Here is a 21,303-nt window from a genome sequence, read left to right as displayed (position 1 = left end):
GAGATAGCAGTTTAATAAAGTAAAACATATGAATATTTGACATGGCACCACACTGAGATGAACAAAAGGAGAGCCCAGGTGAGGCTGCATGTTGGTTATTCATTATCCGGAATAGATTACTTCTGCTCCCACAATAAGCAGAAGGAATTACCCCCAGCAGTACCAGAGGCAATTGCCTTTATTGCAGCTGGTATCACAATGAGCAATATTGTACGTGTCTGCCCTGCACTTGGCTGTGGCTCACCAAGGTTGCGAAGGGAATAAAACTGAGATCACCTTTATATACGATTACGTATTCAACATTTTGCCCTTTCCATTGCCAGTTGTTGAGTCTTCTCTCTCATCTAAGAGATGAATGAGCATCCACGAGGCAGGGATGCTGCATTTGTAAATGTCAAACATATTATAAGAACCTAGACTAAAATAGTCAGTAAAGCTGTTGGATGTCTTGTCTCATTCTAATTCTAAGAAAACGGAGTGTCCCTCCACCTGCAGACTCACTGTCAGCCATTATTTTATTTACGGGGAATTGGGTGCAACAGGAAACATTATCAGTGTATGGGGAGCTGGGCACACAGCCAAGAAGAAAAGGAGCAGAAAGCCTCCACCTCCAGGTTACCTATCCCAACAGGATCAAAGTGACTGGTCGATATTTAGGAGTGGTTCAGCCTAGGACATTATAAAATAGATTTCTGCACAATTGCCTGTGACTGAATATCCCTACCCTTATCCCTCGTCCTTCCAGAGAAGCAACTACAAAAAGCAAGAATTGGGCTTTATCAAGTAGAAATATATTTTTTCTTGATTTAAAAGATGCTCATTACCACAGATCACCTGTGCAAGTACCCCAAGGGGCAGGGTAAGGGAAGCCTGGCCCATCACTACCCAGTTGTACCCAGTTACAACTTCTCTGTGGAGAAAACTGCAAATTGGGCAATGCTTGCCACAATTTAAAAAAGAAAGCACCATCTAGGAATCCAGAGGTTTCAGTCTGAATCTCACATAAGCAAAAGTTAAGGCTCCTTTATCAAAAGGGGAAGAATCTGGCATGAGAGGCTAACACTGGACAAGAAGAAACGAAGATAACACTGCAATGGATATAATAGGCAAGAGGCAATCTCCATCAACAGACTCATCAAAGATAGCTGATTTCTAGCCTTGGCTGGAAGGTAAATAATAAACTCAGGACAAAAGGCCTATGACAAAGGTAATCAGTGCAAAACCTGACAGAGAAATAATACTGACGAAGATCCTCCAAAGAATCAGACGGTGCTGGCAAAATACCATCACTGTGGATAGCCCCAAAACAAAATTTGCATGCCAAAAAGGACTATAGAGAATTAGCACTACACAAGACAGACATAAAGCAAAGCAATGAAATCAGATGTTAGTAATCCAAAAGCAATGCTGTCTATGACTTCTAGCCTCAAATATTTAATGTTAAAGCATTTACATATTCCACACAGAGCTACAGAGATCCCCACGAGGAAGGATGAAGTCACAGTGAAACTGGGAGTTGACGTCAGCAAGCAGGAGAAGATGGAAAATGGGATAAACATCGTCTTGATTCGGTCTCTGGAAAAAAGTGGAGCTTCACTGTTCTCTCATTAAGATCATGGCACGAAGAGGGGCTGTACGTTGATTATCACTGAAGATTTGTTCCTTTCCTGGGTAGGGACAGAGTGCTACATGTACAAGCACTTGACTGGAGGAGGCAAGAGGGGACTCCAGTCGCAACTAGAGCGATCCTTTGCTGAGTCACTACTGCCTGACAACTTGAGTGAGACATCAAAGAAAGCAAAGCTGAGAACGTGAACAGGCCTCCTCCAGGAGCCTCTTTAAATCTACATTATGCCTATTCTGAAGCCTAAAATAGGCTCCTTTTTAATCGTGCGCTCATCAGCACCTGGGATTCACTAGCATCCCATAGTAGCCAGTCATCTATGAAATATGTATCTACCTGCCTCTTTGAAAGCATAATTACCGCGTCTACATGAACTGCTGTCCTGACTACACATAAATTGGGTGAGCTTCTAAACACAGCCATGAGCCATCCAGATACATCAAACTCCTCCGCCCCTGGGCTTTGATAGAATGGTTCAGTCACAGGGATGCAGGGTGCCTCAACCACCTCCACTACAGGAAGGCAGCCGTCTATGGGCCACATCACAACAGTCCCCAGAGAGCACCCCACAAGAATAATTTGAGGCAGGCAGTCTGCAACTTCCAGGGGGACAGAAGCAGACAGAACATCATTGGCCACTTGGAACTCAACCAGCACATCAGATCTGACCTCCCTGACACAGGGAAGCCTTAGTGGTAATAAAGCAGTCCAGATAATGACTTTATGTCTTGTTCTAAAATCCATCAAATCCACAAGTCCAGCATTCCTCACTTCCAAGCCTTCATGATGCTGCTCAACCATGACCCAGAGAGAAGACATTGGTCCAATACCAATCATGAAGACCTCCCCTCCATATGGTAAAGCCCAGGCTCAAGCTCATTTTGGCACATGATATTAGGAAACCAAAAGCTCAATAAAAGCAAGCTTGGAAACCCACTCTAATACTCTAGTCATAGTTTTGCAGATCCCCCATCTCCAACAAAATACATGTTGACTTAGAGAAGCGCGTGTTTCTAGCAGCTTTACGGGAGCTGTTAGATTTTACTATTCAGTTCCCTGAAAGAAGAAAAAGAAATCTCCTCTGTTGGCCTATTAATCTGTCATAACGAGATTCTTCATAATTAATTTGTCCCTAACAGTTGCTTTATAATGGTAGCAAGAGAATATTTCAGGAATGGCAATTACCTCTGGTGTCAAAATGATGAGCAAAACAAATGTTCAACCATCAACAAAATGCAGTGCCTTTTCCACTCCCACCCGATGGTGGGTGACAGCACTGCACATCAGAATTACAGTGCGCTTAATTACTAAGCATGTTGCAATTGAGAATTCATTTCCCCTCTTGAGATGACATTTGTTGAGCAATGCAGGTGGAAGGAGGGGCATATGCCACTGGGATGGGGGGGTTGTGGGGAAGTGGTCTTATCTATACATTGCTGCTTCTTTAATTTACTACACACATGTCCAACAATTATAAGCAGTGAACACTATTTAAAGGAACTTTCCTTCATTAGTTACACATACATCCCACCATTTCAAAGATTTTGCAAAATGACAGAGTTTGACTTTTGTTATTGCTTTATTTAAATTTAGTATCCTTCAAACATAAATCACATGCCTGCATTAGTCTTTCAATACTGATATGAAATATAAAGGGTTTCTAGGCTGTTTCTAAACGGAAGAGTTCCTTGGGCTGTGAGCTCATTGGATTTCAGCATGTTACGGAACCTGACATCTGACTGTTTCTAGAGTGAGATTTTGTGGAATGAAGCTAAACCACACACAGTGTGGAGCTCATCTCTACAGGCGAGGATCAAGCTCTGCCAGAGCTGGGAAACCTACTCCAGAAGGGAACTGGGAAGGGGAAACCTGCTGGCTCGGCTGCCATTGACACAAGTGTGCAAAGCCGCAGCCTGGGACAGCTGCCTCGCCTGGGGTTGGCAATGAATCCACCCAGTGCCTGGGTCTCGGTTTTCCCAGAAAACTAAGACTGTGGCAAATCTTTGCCATGCGAGTTACTAAGGAATACACAGCCAGGTGGGGTAACTGCTGGTGGCATGGCAGGGGCCAGGGAGGTGGCAGCCAGGGCTGAGGCATCAGTGGGGATGAGGTACAGGCAGAGCTGGGGTGGGCTGCAGGAGAATCAGGAGAGCAGGAAGCTGATTCAGGCCTGGTACAGGATGGCAGCGCCAGTGAACAGAGATATCAGCTGTGCGGGGCCAGTGTGGGAACCTGCATGCATTCAGACAAGGATATACCAGGAGAGGTATATGCGTGAAGCTGCTTCAGCCTGCATTTTGCTCAGTCTTCAGCTACATCACCAAGCACTTACTACCTTAAAATCAAAACATACCTTTAGAATAATCAAACATCACCCTCACTCCTGGTACAGACTCAGACCTTAGCCTGTGGAATTTGGGGCCAGCAGAGGTAGAGAAAAGTTGCAGTGAATCTAACTCTGCCAGTCAGGGAGGCAGGAGCTGGTATAGCTCTTTGGACCCCTTCATGTGCGTCAGGTTGCAGACACTTCTTGTCTTCAAGCTCTCAGCCCAGTACAAGCACCAGCTCAGAGCAAGGAAAACACAGTTCCAGCTAACAGCCTTGCTGTTTCTCACTCCCCATTGCTCAGGAGCCATCATTTCATTATAACAATGTTCCCCAGTCAAGGATCACCACTCCATATATTGGCAGCGAATAACTCCCAATTCAGAGTGCCACAGCAAAACCTCAGCTTACTGCAAGAAATAGAAGCAGGGCGGCTGACCTGGAGAGGAAGAGGAGAGACAGAACAGGCGATACCAGGGCACTGCAGAGATGAAACAACTCCTGCTTGACTCTGGAAATGCCCAGCTGTGCTCCCTGACTGTGAACGCAAAGGAAAGGGACTAAAGGAGGAAAGTGTATCTTCCCTACTTCTCTTCACACAACAGTTCTATGATAAACAAAATGGCAGTGCAAAGCCTGCTGCCCTTCGGCAATCCTGCAAAAAACAACTTGTGTTCAGAGCAACCCTACAATAACAAACAGGCTGCACAGTTACAGAGTTTACAGGTGACTCAAAACGAGTACATTTTCAAACAGAGACTGCAGGGGCAGTAAAGACATTTTAGGAGCTGGGGTTTTTTGAGAAGCAATTCTGCTAGTGACCTTTTCAGTAAATTTACCTCTAAATTCAGCAAAGCTGGCAAGACAGCAAATGGATCCAGGCTTGGCAGGAGGCATTTCATAAAGCACTGTGCATGTGTGTGTATGTGCAGGCTCACATGCAGATTCATTATTAAAATGGAGCTAGGAACAGAGCGGAGGCTGTATAAAGATGACCCTTGATCACTATGTTTATCTGCTCCCTGTGGGCCCCTTCCAAGTCACATCAGCTCAATACACTGACAAAAACAAGTTGTTACTGGTGTCAGACCTGTCAAGATGATGATGCTGCAGAGGAAGGAGCAGCAAGCTGCTCTGAATGGTACACCATCAGCAGAATTTGCAGCCACTGTGACTGGACACTCAAGTCAAAAAAGAGACAAGAAAACAAAACAAAACAAAAACAGAAACAAACAAAAAAACCCCCACACCCCGAACCAGTTCTATGGATTCACTCCTTCAAAGCCAGCTTTGAACCTTTGACCCCATCTTGGAAATGGCTACTTCAACAGAAGTACTCACACCTGAACACACAGGCACACAACTACAGGCAGAGGTGCCTGTCCGGATGTACAAAAATAGAAACATGCCCACATCACCAGATTTCTAGACAGGGCACCTGAACACCCTACTAAATAAAGTAAGGGGTAGCTTCCAAACCTGCCCCTGAACTTGACGTTTTTTCCTAGACTAAATCAGCAACTGTTCCAACTCAACAGAAACATTGCTTCCTTTTTGCCTAGTCCCCGGGGCTTCCTCAGCCTGGTAGAGTCCTGCCTAGTCCTGGGGCACCAGATGGAGGAAGACAGCAGAGTTCCTTTCAGAGACACCTTTCCCTCAAGTATGCAAGCAGGGTGGCCTCCACATAGGTAAAGGGGTTTGCCTGGAACCCACTAAGATGCCTTCAATGTTGCCAAGAAGTCCAGAGAAGAGTTTGCAAGACACCACCCACTACAGCAATTCCCTCAACACTGACTTAACAGACTAAATGAAGACACTAGCTTGACAGGTAAGATAATTGTGTGCTACCCTCCAGCACATTCTTTTATCAGATACACTTTTGAGTAGAATGTGATAAGGTCACTGGTTTAGCAGAGCAAGTCTACAGTATTCAGTCCTGCTCTGAAATTCCAACCTGGCCTGATATGTGAAATATCCTCTACATGCCACACTAGTCTTTTCACTCCTGTTTTTTCATCTCTGTACTCCTAATTTGGGGTCCTTCAAGCTAGTGTTTCACTGCAAGCTACTACAGTAACCTTAGAAAGGGGAACAGAATCCACAATATGGGTCTTGTTAAGGACTCAAAGAACAAACAAAACAACACTTGAGAAGCCCAGTTTGCCATTGCAAGTACTGGTGTGTCTCTATCCTCAAATGAATCCTTTAGGTATCTATTTTTCCTAGTCTCAGATAAGATTATTTCAATTCTCAAGCCAGCTGTCTTCCTATTCTTAAAATAGGTAAAGCATTGGCTACCAGTCAGCTCTACTGATTTTGCAGGTGGCCTCCAACAACTGGCCAGTAGTTCAAGGCTACACAGTCCTTCATTAAGAAGATAACCCTAATTAGGGCCTGATCCAAAGTCAACGGGACCAGTGTTAAGTTACTTACAGTGGCATCCTAAGCAATTCCTGCTTTTCGTTTCCTTCCCTCTTTACACAGGCCTCCAACCTTCTGAGAAATACTTTGTGCAATCTATTTGCATCACTCACATCTAGCGTGAAAATCTAGGCAAATAAATAAATAAATCTCAACCATGAGCTCTTCAGAGAAGATACCATCTCTTGCCATATCTCTTGACTTTGCACTGTTGAGTGTTCATTTCACATTGGGACTCAAGGCGTAGTCCAAACACTAAATAGAACAAGATTATTTCTTCACTTTCCATTTGCTCTTTTTATAGTTCTCCTCATGGCACAGGCTTCTTGCAGCCTACATCCTTCAAGGGCTTCCTAATGGTTTCCTCACTTTATCAGTTGAGATGTTCTTCAGCTATTCCTCTGGTATTATGTACCTCTTCAGCAGCTATAAGGAAGCAAATTAATGAGATCTTCAGGGACTCAAATGAAACAGGATAGCCCCACCTGCAGGAGAGAAGGCTAAATGTTCCCAAAGCCCACAGTTTCACTCCTGCAGGGGAGCTGCAAGAAAGATGCAGGACCACTTAGGTAAGTGGTGTGCCTGACACCTCACACTCATGCTCCTGGAGTGAAGCATTTCAGGGACGAGGGTGCACAGCCAGGAAAAAATGTGCAATAAATGAGGCACTGCCACTTTCCCCTCACTTCTCCCCTTCTTCCTCCTCCAAAAATGTCACAGTGCGATGGCCCATTTCTCTGAATGGGCCACTGCAGAGGACTGAAGAACATCTTGTTTCATAGGCACACATCCCCAGAAAAACGGACCTTCCTAATGCTACAAAATTAAAACCTAGAGATGCCGTGGCCATAATGATCAGCTGACACCACTCTAGAAAGCAGAAGGAGGAAAAGGAAGTGTCTTATAATTATAAGATTTATTTTACAGCTTGTTACGCGTTTTCAGTGCAAAGCTTTCATGCCTTATGTGTTGGCAGGAAGTTTGCTAGACAGCAGCGCTGAAATGTAGAGTCATCAAGCCACCAGCTGGCCCTGCTAGTAGCTTTTTTAGACTGCATTAGTGTCGACCATGCCTTTTAGATTAAGAGATATCCTGGGGAGTACATAATAGGGCAACCAAACATGATGAGCTCAGAGACTGTGGCTGGGCTGTGAAGCTCTTCACCTCTCTATTAGTGGTTCCCATTTAGCTTGGTGACAGAAAGTCACTGCCACCTAATGGCTATTCCATGTCTCATAAGGAAGTTCATTTGCTGCTTCTCATCCCAGTTCATCACAGGTTGAAGCACAAGCAAAGACAGCCACCACAGCATGCGCTGTGGTGTAGAGCAGCCCACAGTCCCCATTCACAGTTGCCTTTTCAAAGGAATGCCATGGAGAGCTCCTGGGGATTTCTGTCTGCAGATCCCGTCCACCTCCATCACAAAGAAACTATTTTAGGACATCATTTCCTGTTATTTCAGGCACACAGTGTTACAGAATCACAAGGGAAGTCCAAAGAAACAGGCTATTTCATTGGTCTGAAATATCCAGAAACTGTAGATCATTTTCAAAAAACACATGCACATGTACACCCACTCATTTTCTTTCCAGGATCCTTCAGTTGGGCAACTTCACTGTGAGACACAGTCCATTTTGAAAACACCCACCCCACCATGAGAAGCAAACACAACAAATGCCAGGAAGAGCCTCCAAGGAGTAAGAAATCATATTCTGTATAATGATGGCACAAGGTTACGACTTCCAAATATTTGCCCAGATACTGACAGCCCAATAACCAGCAGTTTGAATGAGAACATCCTCATTCTGCTCTCAAAAGGAGAAAAGTTAATTAACCTCCCCAAATGGCTTTTCCCTGACAAAGCAATTCTGCAGCCAACAAAGCCAATTTAAGAATGGATTCCCACTGTCTCCCGAGACACGTTGACCACAGATCCTTTCTCTCCTTGCTATCTCCTCTCCATTAAAAAAATACCTGTATCCACATTCACAGTGGTAATCTTTTGTCTTATATAGGAAAACAACAACAAAGTGCTCTGCTCAAGATTTTAAACTGTGGCTACTAGTGCCGAAATCTGCAAGATAATTGACCCACCGCAATCCTCTTACTACACTGACAACAACTCAGACACCCATTGATCCCAGCCCTTAAACAAACTGCATGTTGTGAGATACCTCCTGACTAACAGCAGGATCAACAGAAATTGATGCCAGCAATAGAAGAGGTGTCAACCAAGACATCCAGGTGCTACAATAAGAGGCACACTGGAAATGTCTCAGGCTAGGCTGACCTGAGACTGAGGAAACAAACACTCAAGGAGGCAAACACACAAGGGGGTGGAAGAATGTCAGAGAAATGCAGCCCTCTACAGAATAAAACAGTTTGTTGAGAAAGCAACAGGTAAGGAAATGGCACTGAGCAGGCTGCCCCGCTTCCTCCTCTGACCCAGTACAAGCAGGAGCAGAAACAGGAAGAAATGCCTAAGATCATGTGTGCAAAGATGGCTAGAATCATTTAATGAAATAGACATGAAGAAAGCTCTTATCTCCCCTAATGCTCCTGACACTAGATCTATAGACATCCAATGTCTTGGAGTTAACCATGGCTACCACTGGCCTTGACATCAGTACATTGGCATTATTATCATATGCAGGAAAAGGGCAGACACCCCAGGAAAGGAGGTTAACTCAGGAAAAAGACCAAGTTACCTATGTGGTCCAGCCACCAGTAGTGAGATGCAGCAACTACTGGGATGGACATAAAGCCTGACCACTTAAGCAAGTTTATCCCTGCTACACGCAGGAGAAGGAATGGAAAAGATGACATTTTTTTCTCTTGATTGTTGCTGAGGAAGGCTGTGAGTGCCATCAGGAAGGTGGATTCTTGTATCTCCTGGCTGACGGGAGAACCGGAGAAATGCAAACCAACCCCAGGGACACACAGTGTATTTCCAGCTACTGCTTCCTGCCTCACGGAGAGTAGTAAATACATACCCAATCTGCTGGCCATAAAAAGGTGCTGAGAACTGAGTGGCTGAGAGCATTAGCATCAAAAGCAGCCCATGAGGGACAGAAAAACAGAATAAGATTGAGGAGAATTCCTTGGAGCTAAGTAGGAACCTGGCTAAAAGCCCCTGGGGAAGCAACTTCCTTCTTAATTTGCTTTGCATTTAATTGTTTCCTAATTACTATGTCCCTGTTTGGCCCCAACAGGCTCAGGGGCTGGTGCTGCCACTGGTGCTTCCCATCTCTCACCTGAGGCCGTGGGTAATTTAGAGGGTCCAGTTTAATGGCTGACTGGGAATCCATGGAGAATAAGTTAAGCATTATCATTTGCACTGGAGTAGCACCCACCAGTATGCTGAGTACCAGGAGGAGATACACAGAAAAAGTGGTTTTCTACTCCCAGCTGCAAGCCCATCCCAGACACATGCAGCTGCACCCCCTCACCAGAGACAGAGGCACAGCAGCCACACCCAGACCTGCTGGAGCTATCCACAGTCACCTAATCCCCACCTCACAGAATCTCTATTCTAAGCACAGCACCAAAAGTGAGGCTGGAAACTTGTAACCAATTCATACGCACGTTTAAAAGAAAATTCCAAACTTGCAGCTTATGAAGAGGAGGTTAAGCTGTCCTCAGTCAGATGACAGAAAACCAAGAGAGTACAATGAATGCCTGAGAGTACCAGAGATCTATCCAGGACACAGGCAAGAGAAGCAACATCTGGATAAGTATCCTTCACATACAACACTTACTTGGGAGGGCCATTCACATCCTCTTGGCCCCGTCCAGTGACTAACCTTTAGTACCAACTCCAATGGGGGAACTTCTTAAAAGTTATTCTGAGCTAGTCTGAGACCAACAAAATCAGCTCCCGCAGTGCTAAGAGCTGCAAGTTGGAAGACTTGGTTGCCACCCTGAACTGCACTGAGATAAGGGGTTTGCAATTGCCTAGGCCCAAAAAATTCTCCTCTGCCAAGCTGATGCTTTGCTGGCACAAGCACTACAGGGATGTTGCTGAGGAATCCACAAGGGCTGTCACTGTCAGGCTTAGTGGTGGCTCTCCATAACACTTGCCAAACAGCAGGACAGGGCTCCACAGGCCAATGAGTTTTGCTATATGATGCTACTCCTGCACTTACTTCCTCCTCTCTATCTCTCAGCTCATTCCTCTTCATACAGCCAAAGGCTAGTGCTGGCCACGCCGACATGCTGCATTTGCCACTGGCTCTGCCACGCACAGAGGCTGACTCAGCTAGTCTTGGCTGCCAAGCAGGAGAGCACAGCTCTGTGCCGTGCCAGCAAACAGGACCCTTTCCGGCTGCCTGGGGCATGAATTGACAAAACATCAAAACCTGCATGACAGAGGTTAACGAAGCCATAGAGAGATACAGCAAAAGGTGAGGAATTTGCAAGGGCCGCTGCAAACTGCTGCCAAATGACAAGCTGTCCACAGCACTGATAACTCCATAACTTGGGTGTCACTCAAGAAAGTTACAAGCAGCTCTTCTGCAAACCAGGTTTCAAAGGCATGTGGCAGACATGGGCAGATGGAAAGTGAAACTCCAGACTCCAATACAACTATCTCCAGTTTATGCCAGGGCATCAATGCCACTCACCTGGGATGAGGACCTACAGCAAAACAGCTTAGCATCTTTAGACAGTCTGCAAACTACCACAGATACTCTAAGACCATACCAATGATGATGTGGATTTTCTGCCAGAGGAATGCTAAAGCATGCTGGAGTCCAATGCCACTGATTTCGACCTGGCCCACCACTGTTGCCAGCTCTAGAGTCCCTCTAGTCTGAGAGTCCCTGTAGAGCACCACCCCATGCATTACAACTACACCACTGGCCTAAATCTTACATGCACTAAGAAGAAAAATGAGGTTAAAGACCTTAGTTCAAACACACTATGCAGACTGGCCTAATCTGGCACAAGCTATGTTTCCTACTCCAAAGAGGCCCTGAGCTGGAACAGCAGACAGACCCTGGCTACATACACCACATGCACTCAAGTAAAACTCAGCGTCACCCACAGCTCAAGGTATGGCAGGGCTGTAGGCTGGAATGAAAGGTGCAGCACAGGATGGAGAGAAGCAATGGGGTGCTTATCTTACTTCTCACTAGCAATGCTTTTTCTATTCATGTTAAATAGTGATATCAAAACACAGTGCTATGTTTTGCAGTGAGATGTACCTTTCTTTGCCCAATTTTGATTTCTTCAGAAATTTGCAAGCCTGATTCTTCCCCATTGTTTCCCCTCCAACAAAATCCTTTTACTAAAATCCCTCAGCCTTCATGTTACGGCCATTACCAGCCAATAAGCAGGTTAAGAAACCACTGCCAGTCCCCTCCCAGCAGCTGACCTCTATACAACCAGTCTGGGCAGCAAAGAACCAGTGTCAGAGCCCAAACACATCCCATACACTGCGAACTGGAATTTCTAATGGACTTAAGTGAGCACTGGTTGCACGAGGCTACTTTTGTTGAGGGATCTTCTCAATTGGCTGATGCAGGTCCTGCAAGAATCTTATGTAATATGCAGCACGGTTTGCCTCTGCTGTTACCAATTTGGTTGAAGGCATTAAGCTTACAGCTGGATGGTTTGCTTTACAGCAATAGCTTTGGCAACACACCGGTGCCTTGCAGTTTCCAAGGAGCACAGTCCAGTGCTATCACCTACCTGTGATTTGAGGAAGTCATATTCCTCTGATCCGTATGGGACGCTCCGAAGGGAGGTGAGGTAGTCATAGGTGATCACTGCTGTCTGCAAATGAAACCAGAAATGTTGAGCAAGCTCTGCAGCTATCTTGGATCACAACAACAAACCTTCTGTTAGGGAGAACGTATACAACTTAGGTTGCAAAGTTTTTGGCTCCACAGTTGAGTTTACGGTAACAGACTCATAAGAAATTAAATGAAAATATTTACATTTCAATGAACATTTATAGAAAGCAGTTCAGGGACCTCATTAATATATAACTTTTAAAAATAACCAACACTTGGCGCTCCTATACTATCTTCCATTTGAGAAGCTCAAAGCATTTTCATAACCTCTGTACAGCACCTTCCACAGCAGACTCCTGTTCTCTGTCAGCTTCCACAATAAGGCCTGCTGCTAGTAATAGAGGCCCTGTTTGTGCCCCACCAGTTATCTATCCCATGCTTCATCTTCACACCTCCAACCAGGCTAACCATACTGGTGCACAGTGAGCTCAGTCTGGGTAGATGGTTCAGCTTGGAGCAGAGTGGCTGAAGACAAGCTCGCCAATTAGCACAAGCAGTGGTACTTTTGGAGATATTCAACCGCACAAAGGACTAGAGGGCTGAAGGATCAGATACCCAACTACAAAACAAAAATATGGGGATCCAGTTAAAGCTTATTAGCTAGACGTAGCCACAGACAATGGAATTAGATTCCTAAGTGCCTTAATGATTTCTGAAAATGAATCTAGGGTATTTCACAATTTTATCTGACAACTAAAATTCCTCTCTTTCCACTGGCAGCAAACAGAACAGAAACATACAGGTCACATTCCTAAAGTTTACCTGGGGAGAGAGAAGGGAATGTATACCTAGATGAACCTGTACACTAACCTAACGTTTGAACTTCAAGATCCTTGCCATAAAGAACCATTTGCATAACTCAGATCTAAAGTCAGATTTCCTACTGAAGGGGTAGCATTCTGGATACTGTCCCCCCCATTTTGCAAACACGCCTAGTAATGGCATAATGCACAGCCGATGTTAACATGAAAGCCAGGAAGGCAAGGGGATCAAATCTGGTTTGAGATGAAGTTGCTGGAACTGACAACAGGGAAACAGTCAAAAGCTCAGAGATGCACTGAAGAGGGGATCAATTTGGGAATCAGTTACACACAGACACACTCCTTCCTCATGGAGGTTAGGTTTCTCACATGTCCTGTTTTCCAGGTTGGAAATTGAGCTTTTCAGGCTCTCTTGCCCCTGGTGAACTCAGGAGCTGCACAGCTACACAGAGTCACATTCAGAAGAAAAAATTTCAAAGCATTTTCCCAACCTCAAAGAACAACTTTGAAGTGGAGGGAGGTTCAAATCAGCCTTGCATGAAGGCTTGAGTTGGTTCTTATTTTATCTCTGGTCCACGAGGGTAATTATCACCTCCAACTTGAAAAGAAGCAGCTAACAGATTGGCCTGTATTACAGAGGAAGAGGGAATTAATTAAGCGGTTGCTAATTACATCGTAATCTTAAACACTAAATTAGTATTATGATGATCCTGATAGGCAACTCTGACATTGCCAAATCCCTGCTAGTGTCTGAGATGTATTCCAGCTACTGCACAAAACGTTCCTTCCATATACCCAAAACATCTGGGATATACCCTCAAAGAAACACAGCAAATGCACAACTGCTTTGCCTGATTTCTAATTTTACCAGAACATAGAAACTGTCTGAAACATGATGGGTCCAGGCCACTGACTTCATTCCCATCCAAGACTAGGGCTGTTATTCATGTTACAGTGTGAGATTGAATCTCAGAGACATAAAAAGACCTACAAGATCAGCTAGTGCCCCCCCTTACAAATGCCAGATTACTTCTTTAACTGATCTTGTATCCAGTCCAGTGTTAAGTGTCCCAAAGACTTGGGGTTCCACTTTGTATCAATGAATTCTCAACAGCTTACACTCTTCCACCACACCTAAACTATCCTACAGATCTCACCAGGTCATGGCACAATGTTCCCTCTGAACAGTTGTCTACCCACACATAAGCAAGAGCCAGTTCCCTAAACCGAGGCTCAATAAGAAATTTTCTGCTAGTACACTTCATCAAGTTTCTTAGGAAAGTCTGCAAAGGACTGCTGAACCAGTATGCTTGAAATACAAGCAGACTCAAATCTTTCCAATCAAACTCAGATGAAAGCTGTCCAGAGTCCTGTAGTTCTAGGTCAGGTTTGTTGACCTCCATGTGTTCTTTTCTCCAGGCTTTTGTTTCATTTTGTTCGCCACATCATAACTCATCTTAAATTTTCGTGTCTGCTGCTGCTGAACTTAGCTCTTAAGGATTACAGCCTCTTAATTACAGCCTGGCTATGGTGCAATGAATGAAGCAAGCATCCAGATAAGAAGCTTGAGGGGGGCTAGATTGAAGGACAGACACTTTAGGTCCATGTACGTGCCACCAATATCCAAAGTCGCTTGTTTCCTACAGAGTCTCAGCTTTCATTTGCAAAAGAAGCAAGCCCAAGAAGCTGAGCTTCTTAGAAATGAACATGTCTAATTGATCTGCTGGCTTCATCCAGTCTATGGCTAAGGAATGAGAGAAGTGTGGGCTCCCAGTGCTCAGATGAGACCCGACTTCTGCCTTTCCAACAAGGAATGATGCCAAGCTGGGAAGGCAGAGGTCACTGGTGCAGCAGGACTAGAGGAACAACCTAACTATATCCAGTCCTATATAGTAGAGGGAAGAGAGAATTCAGAGACAGAAAATTTGTGTTTGAAAAATATACTGACACACAACTATAAACACATGCTGCCATCACCTACAGAACACTGGCAGCATGTTTTTGGGGGTCACTGCTTGCAGCTATGGGTGCAGAACTTTCTGATACATTTCAGAGCAGGGCCAGTGAAATGCTTCACAGCCCATAACTTGTGACTTCCCCAAAGGCAGAGAATGTGAAAGTCAAGCAAGTCCTGAGATTTGCCAGCATCTAAAGCAAAGAAAATCTCCTTTCCCCTACTTCCTATTAGTCAGGAAAGTAATCTCTCACCATCACTCAAAACGCAGACTAACTGCACAGTTCTCACTTATTTTTGCCTTAAACAAAAGATAGCCACAAAAAATACTGGCATCAAGTAAGATTGAGAAACACTGGTCAAGCAGGCAGAACTCAAGGGCAGACTGGAGAGCCCAAACAGCCTGGATAGCAAATTCCCCTCCAGCCACAATACAGGCTGTGTTCCATCCCCATGCCTCAGATTTCTGTGCAGTAGAAGGGAGAGAGCTGCTCACTGCCACCAGGCAGCACTGCCTTATGGTCAGGGACAGAGCACGAAGCTTAGCACTTATGTAGCACTTATTAGCTAAGAAGGAAAGATTACAGTTTGCATTTCTGTCCTCACGCTTTCAAAATAAACACTCATTTTTCACAATAGTTCATGGTGCAGCTTGCACATATAAATGGCACTGCACCTAAGCCAACCCACAGAGCTTGTTTCTTATTGCATCTGCCCTCGGGAGCTGATTCCTTGTAAAACTCATTAATGAAGTGCTTAAAAGTCATAGAATATGCAGACAGACAGCTGCTTACCACTGGGGTTCTGTAAATGATGGAGATTGTGGCCTGAAGTGACAGATGTATAATGCAAGTGAGGTACAGGGAGACTGACACCCCCTCCTGAGTCTCTGCTCTCCTTGTTCCTGGCTGCTCATGGATTCATCAGTGAATATCCTCAAGGAGAAGGCAGCAACCTGTTTGGCTGGCAGTCTCCATTCTCAGGTTTTCTAGAGTGGTGATCAACACATGGTTGAAATAGTGGTGATGCTAGGCAGATGTAGTGTTTATTTTACAAATCTGGAAACCAATCGAATCTCAGAAGTATATCATCTCCCATCCTCACTTTACCCTTGCTTTGAGAATGATCCTCAAAACACCTGCCCTCCTCGCCCCAAATCTCTCATCCTAAGGGTCACAGGGCATTGGCTACCATAGCATACCAATAATTCACAATCCTTAAAATGTTCCAATGTAAAAAATGGCATATGCAGACAACATGGTTTTAACTAAGTCACTGTTAAAGGCAGCAGGATACCGTACCGTACCTGGGTGACTGACCTTGAAGGGTGGCTGATGAAGACGTGGGCCCAAAGTGAGCCCTTGCTCTGAAGACCCCACCCTATCCAGGGAAGCAGAATCAGTTCCCTGCAGCCCAGTATCTCTGTTTATTTCTTTCAAAATGTGCAAATGACAGCTCTATTCCTTCCCTGCTTTCACCTCTTCTTTCCCCACTGACAACAACATGAAGAGCTCCCTATTGACTTTCTGACAGCTGGAGCCAGCTGCCAATTGGAAATGCAGAGGGAATGCAGGAAATCCCAAGTTCTTATGAACTCCAATCCCCTTACCCACCTAGGAATGTTCCTGCACATTACTAGGATGAAACTTACTGTGGCAATGGCTCGGCCCACACGAACAACTCCAAAATCATTGGGATCCAGGAACTTGTTGCCATACAGATAGATGCCAGAAGTAGCTGCCGCCAACGAGGCAAGTTTCAAGGCCCTTCGAGCCATGACTGATGAACCCTGCCAAGAGACAAAACAGCAACTGTAACATCTGAGAAGGACGTAGTGATCTGATGCCTGCAGCCCCAATGGACCTGACAATCCAAGTTTTAATTGCTCCTTTACTAATGATGCATTGCTAGCACTACCCCCAGACAAGAACTCAAGTGATCACGCAGCAAGCGAACACAAGCTCTGACTCCATTGCTATTTATAACTCAACCATGTCTACAGGCCATAAACCCAGAAGCACTCTCTGTGCTAGACCATGGGTACTCACAACAAAACATTTGTTCACGGTCCCAAAGGCTTTACAAGGACAAACAACAGGTAAACAGAGACAAGGGAGCATGTGCTCAACAAAAGTCAATTCTGGTCACAGCAATAGGCCGCCTCTTCAAATGTTTCGAAGATATCACAGTGTAGACAGATTGCAAGGGGATAATAGAAGATATAAACAACCAGGGTTTAAAAAGAGCTCTTGCAACACCAAGAGCACCCAAAACTTGTTGGAAACTCTGACAGATTATTTGTGAAAGTGCCTTACTGCTAATGAGTGGTGGGAGAAGAGGCAATGCACCCCTGGAGGCTGCATGCAACTCCAGTGGCAGACAGCTCCATACAACACAAGGGATGGGGGACCTGATCAGAGTGACCAAGAAAGACTTGTTTTCTCATCATCACCGTCCCCTTCAAGCGCCAGGCAGGGACTGCAGTGGTAGAACGGACATCTGCAAAAATCAACAGCCTAATTCTGGCTCTGGCACAGGCCCAGCACAGGCCCGGAGTTAGATACTTCTCTCCTCACTCACTTTTTCTCTGGAAGACGAGGGTGGGGAACGAATGCATTTCCCACACTAAGCCCTTTGCAGCACTGCATTCATTGCTTACAGTATATAAGGTAGTGTAAACATGTAATTCATTACACATGATATACATATTATGATTCTTTATGTCACTTTAGAGGATTCAGACCTGAAAAAAAAAATACAAGTCAGGTATATTTTTCTTTCCTTTCCTTTTGGCTGGTATTAGATACAAAATACGATTGACCATTCTTTCTTACGCCACAAATCAAGAGGCATGGTTCACCTACTCTGCAAGTGCTCAACAGCATCCACAACAGAGCACTGGCTTTTACCCCATCAAGATGGAGTTCACAAATCCTCCTACTCTCAGACTTGACTGAGAAACTTTCCTACTTCTCTCTGTGAACCTCTAGCTGGGTCAGGCTGGCTTGTGCCTTTTCTCTTCAAAGCCTTGTAACCAAAAAATACACGCAGTGACATGGGTCAAGCCTTTCAAAAACAGTTCACAAGAACACAATCAGCAAAATAGGCTAATATTACACAAGAGACCTCTGTACATGAACCTTAGCTAAACTTTATTATTTCCTTTTATTTCCTTACAAGACCTAGGTAACTTTGAGGCAGAAAAGTCAAGATATATTCTGCCAGCGCCAGGCACAGCTGCCTGCAGTACCCCAGCTCCTTCTCCTGTCAGAAGGGGGAGATGGCTGATCAGGAGTCCTCTGAACCTACAATCAAACTCAAGAGAAAATAAACCTGGCCCCTTGACTGCAGCCAAATGAGCACACACTTCCAAAAAAAAAAAAAACAAACCTGCCCTCCTCCCCCTTCCTCACTGAAATTCTAGAAATTTTGGGGGTTCTTTTGGGAGGACTGCTCTCTTTTGTACAGAAGTCTCTTGTATCCTCTGTCACCTTCAAAAAACGTTTTCTGCAAAGTGTTTTAATTAAACTATTTCTGCTCCTTGTATGTTTTTGTAAAATTTCACTCACTGGAAAGTGAAAGGTGCTAACAGTGACAGTTTTTTAACACAGAAAATATGCCTCTCCTTTTTATTATTTTTTCTTTCACTGTCTTTATTACTAAAAGAACATTTGCTTGAAAGCAGGATGCAAGTCCATCTGTTCTTACATCTTATTCCTACCTGAAGCTATAATCTGCAGTTCGTGGCATCATACCTATTGCCATACCCGCCAGCTGTACGTCACAAACACAAAATGGGAACTTAAGGTAGCAAGTAAACACGTAGAGCAGCTGAGTGCTTCAGCAACAAAGTTCCTGCTTTCGTGCTTAATGCTTAGTACCAATAAAAAGGGAAGAATTAAAACCCCTCCAAATATAAGGTACGGAAATGGAATTGTCAGAAATGAATTGTATTTCAGAGTTTTGCATAAGGTGTCGAGGAGCCTTTTCCATGGAAATGAGCCATTATAACACCCCTAGGGGCAGCTCACAGACCCCGTCAGCTGCGAAATACGGTGTCACGGCCTCTCGTTACTAAGGCCCGCGTTGATGAATCACCTCCCGCTCCTCCTTCACCTGGCTGAGCCGGGCTTCTCTGACTTTCGCACACGTAAGGCGCTCTTTTCCTCACAGCCGGGCGCCATGACTCTCCTGAAGCCACTTGGGGCGGGGAGGGGCGCCGGGACGGACGGGAGGTTACCGGTTCTCCCGGAGCCCGGGAGGTGACTCCCTGGAGGCCCAGCACCGCCACCTGCCCCGGCAGACCGCCCTCTTCCGAGGCCCGGGGAGCGCTGACCGCCCCCGAGGGCCGCCGCAAAGCCCCAACGGGGCGGCTTGGCCCCCCGCGGCCCGAGGTCTCCCCGTGAAGGACGCGACGCGAGGAAGTGGCAGCGGCTGCTTTCGGTTCTCCTTCAGGCGTGCCGTGCCGTGCCAGAAACAACCCCGGACCCGCCAAGCCCTGCGGCAACCGGGGCCTGCGCCCGCGCCGGGCAACCGTCGCCTGGGCCCGGGCCTGAACCCCTCCGGCCCGGCGGCACCAGCCGGGGTGCGGAGGGGCCGAACCGGGTCGAGGCGCTTGAGGCCGCAGCGAGGGTCCCGGTCGCTCCCCGCTAGCCCCTCCGCCGACGCATGGAGCCGGTACTTACCGCCTCGCCAGTACGGCAGCACTTCAACTCCCGCGCGCCCAGCCGCCCGCTCCCCCTCCGCCTCGCACATGGTGCGGTCCTGTTTCGCGCGGCATGCTGGGATATGTAGTCTTCGGCCGCGGCCACTCGGAGCGGCGGGGGCGCGGCGGGACTGCGAGGGGCTGCCCCTGGGCGAGCCCACCGGGGCAGCGGCGGGGGGGGCAGGGGGGGGCGGGGGCAGCCGGGCTGCTCTAACGCCTCTACCCCAGCTGCGGGGATGCGCGCTGCCCCCCCTTGTAGTTACAAAAGCGGAGGTGGACTGGCAGTACTCTGTCTTCAGTGTACCACAGGGTTACACACTCTCCCATGTAGCAGCGGCGCTCCCAACCCGGCACCGGTGCCCAGAAAAGCCGTCTTCTGTGCTATTTGAAAAGAATAAATAAATAAATATATACATAGAAAAGAATAAATAAATAAATAAATACATACCCTGAGACCAAGGCAGCAGGAAGAGGCTCCATTGGAAGTGGTTGATCCCCTTCCCTCCTGTCACCAGGCGGAAGGAGAGAACTTAAGGGATAAGGAGGAGTGGAGTCAGATCCCTCCCAGGAGAGGCAAGCGGAACCTCTCGCAGCCCCCCTCACCATCCCAATTGCCCTTGCAGAATAGGTATGGGGCTTTGGAATTTGAAGACCAGGCGATCGAGGATGGAAAGGATGATCCATCCAGTGAGGCGCCCAGTGCTGGGCACTCACCCCGCCGCCTCAGGACTTCCTCAACCAAGAAAGAAAGGAAGGTAATTGTGCTAGGTGACTCCCTTCTGAGGGGAACAGAGGGCCCTATCTGTAGACCGGACCCATCCCACAGGGAAGTCAGCTGCCTCCCTGGGGCCAGAATTAAGGACATAAGGAGAAAACTCCCTTCCCTGGTTAAGACATCAGATTACTACCCACTACTGATATTTCAGGTAGGTGGTGATGAGGTAGGTACCAGAAGTCTAAGGGCAATGAAGAATGACTTCAGGGCCCTGGGACGGCTGGTTAAGGGATCGGGAGCACAAATAGTGTTCTCCTCTATCCCACCATTTGCAGGGGTTGACCAGGGGATAAATAGGAGGAGTCAGGAAATTAACTCCTGGCTCCGAGACTGGTGTATCCGGCAGAACTTTGGCTTTTTTGATCATGGGCTCATCTACAGGAAACCAGGCCTGCTGGCAACAGGTGGGGGAAGCCTAACCCGAAGGGGAAGAAAGATCCTGGGACAAGAGCTAGCAGGGCTCATCTATAGGGCTTTAAACTAGGTTTGAAGGGGGATGGGGATGAAACCAGGATTACAAAAGTGGTGCCTGGGAGAAGTGTACCAGTGCTTCTGGGTAAAAGTGTTAGCAAGGTCTTGCAGCCTGTCCCAGTGGTGGTGGGGGATGGTGAATTGTGTGACAGCCAAGGCACGAGGGGTAGTGATAATTTGGTAGCTACAGTAGTGCCTGAGTATGATCAGGTGCGAATTAGGGCTTGTCCCCCCAAGAAAGTGGCAGGGCAATCAGCCCAGCTGAAGTGCATCTATACTAATGCACGCAGCATGGGAAATAAACAGGAGGAGCTGGAGGCCATTGTACAGCAAGGAAACTATGATATAGTCGCCATCACAGAAACGTGGTGGGAGGACACACACAAGTGGAGTGCTGTAATGGATGGCTACCAACTCTTCAAAAAGGATAGGCAAGGAAGAAGAGGTGGTGGGGTGGCCCTCTATGTTAGGG

At 46.4% G+C, this 21,303-nt stretch overlaps 1 protein-coding gene across 1 annotated transcript in view; it reads right to left on the bottom strand.

Moving 5' to 3' along the window:
- The window catches only part of ADCK1 (aarF domain containing kinase 1), an 81,888-nt gene extending 62,280 nt beyond the window's left edge, over positions 1–19,608 (bottom strand). Inside the window, exons 1-3 of the mRNA XM_082485388.1 lie at positions 19,566–19,608; positions 16,532–16,669; positions 12,062–12,145 (exon numbers count right to left, since the gene is read on the bottom strand). Coding sequence (XP_082341514.1) covers positions 12,062–12,145; positions 16,532–16,657 — 210 coding nt within the window. The 5' untranslated portion in view covers positions 16,658–16,669; positions 19,566–19,608. The remainder of the gene's footprint in view (positions 1–12,061; positions 12,146–16,531; positions 16,670–19,565) is intronic.
- Positions 19,609–21,303: the final 1,695 nt, after the last annotated feature.

The sequence above is a fragment of the Vanellus vanellus genome, assembly GCF_965231255.1.
Source record: "Vanellus vanellus genome assembly, chromosome: 6".
NCBI lineage: Eukaryota > Metazoa > Chordata > Aves > Charadriiformes > Charadriidae > Vanellus > Vanellus vanellus.
The sequence above is the reverse complement of the archived record's forward strand: the minus strand, read 5'-3'. Positions and strand labels throughout refer to the sequence as shown.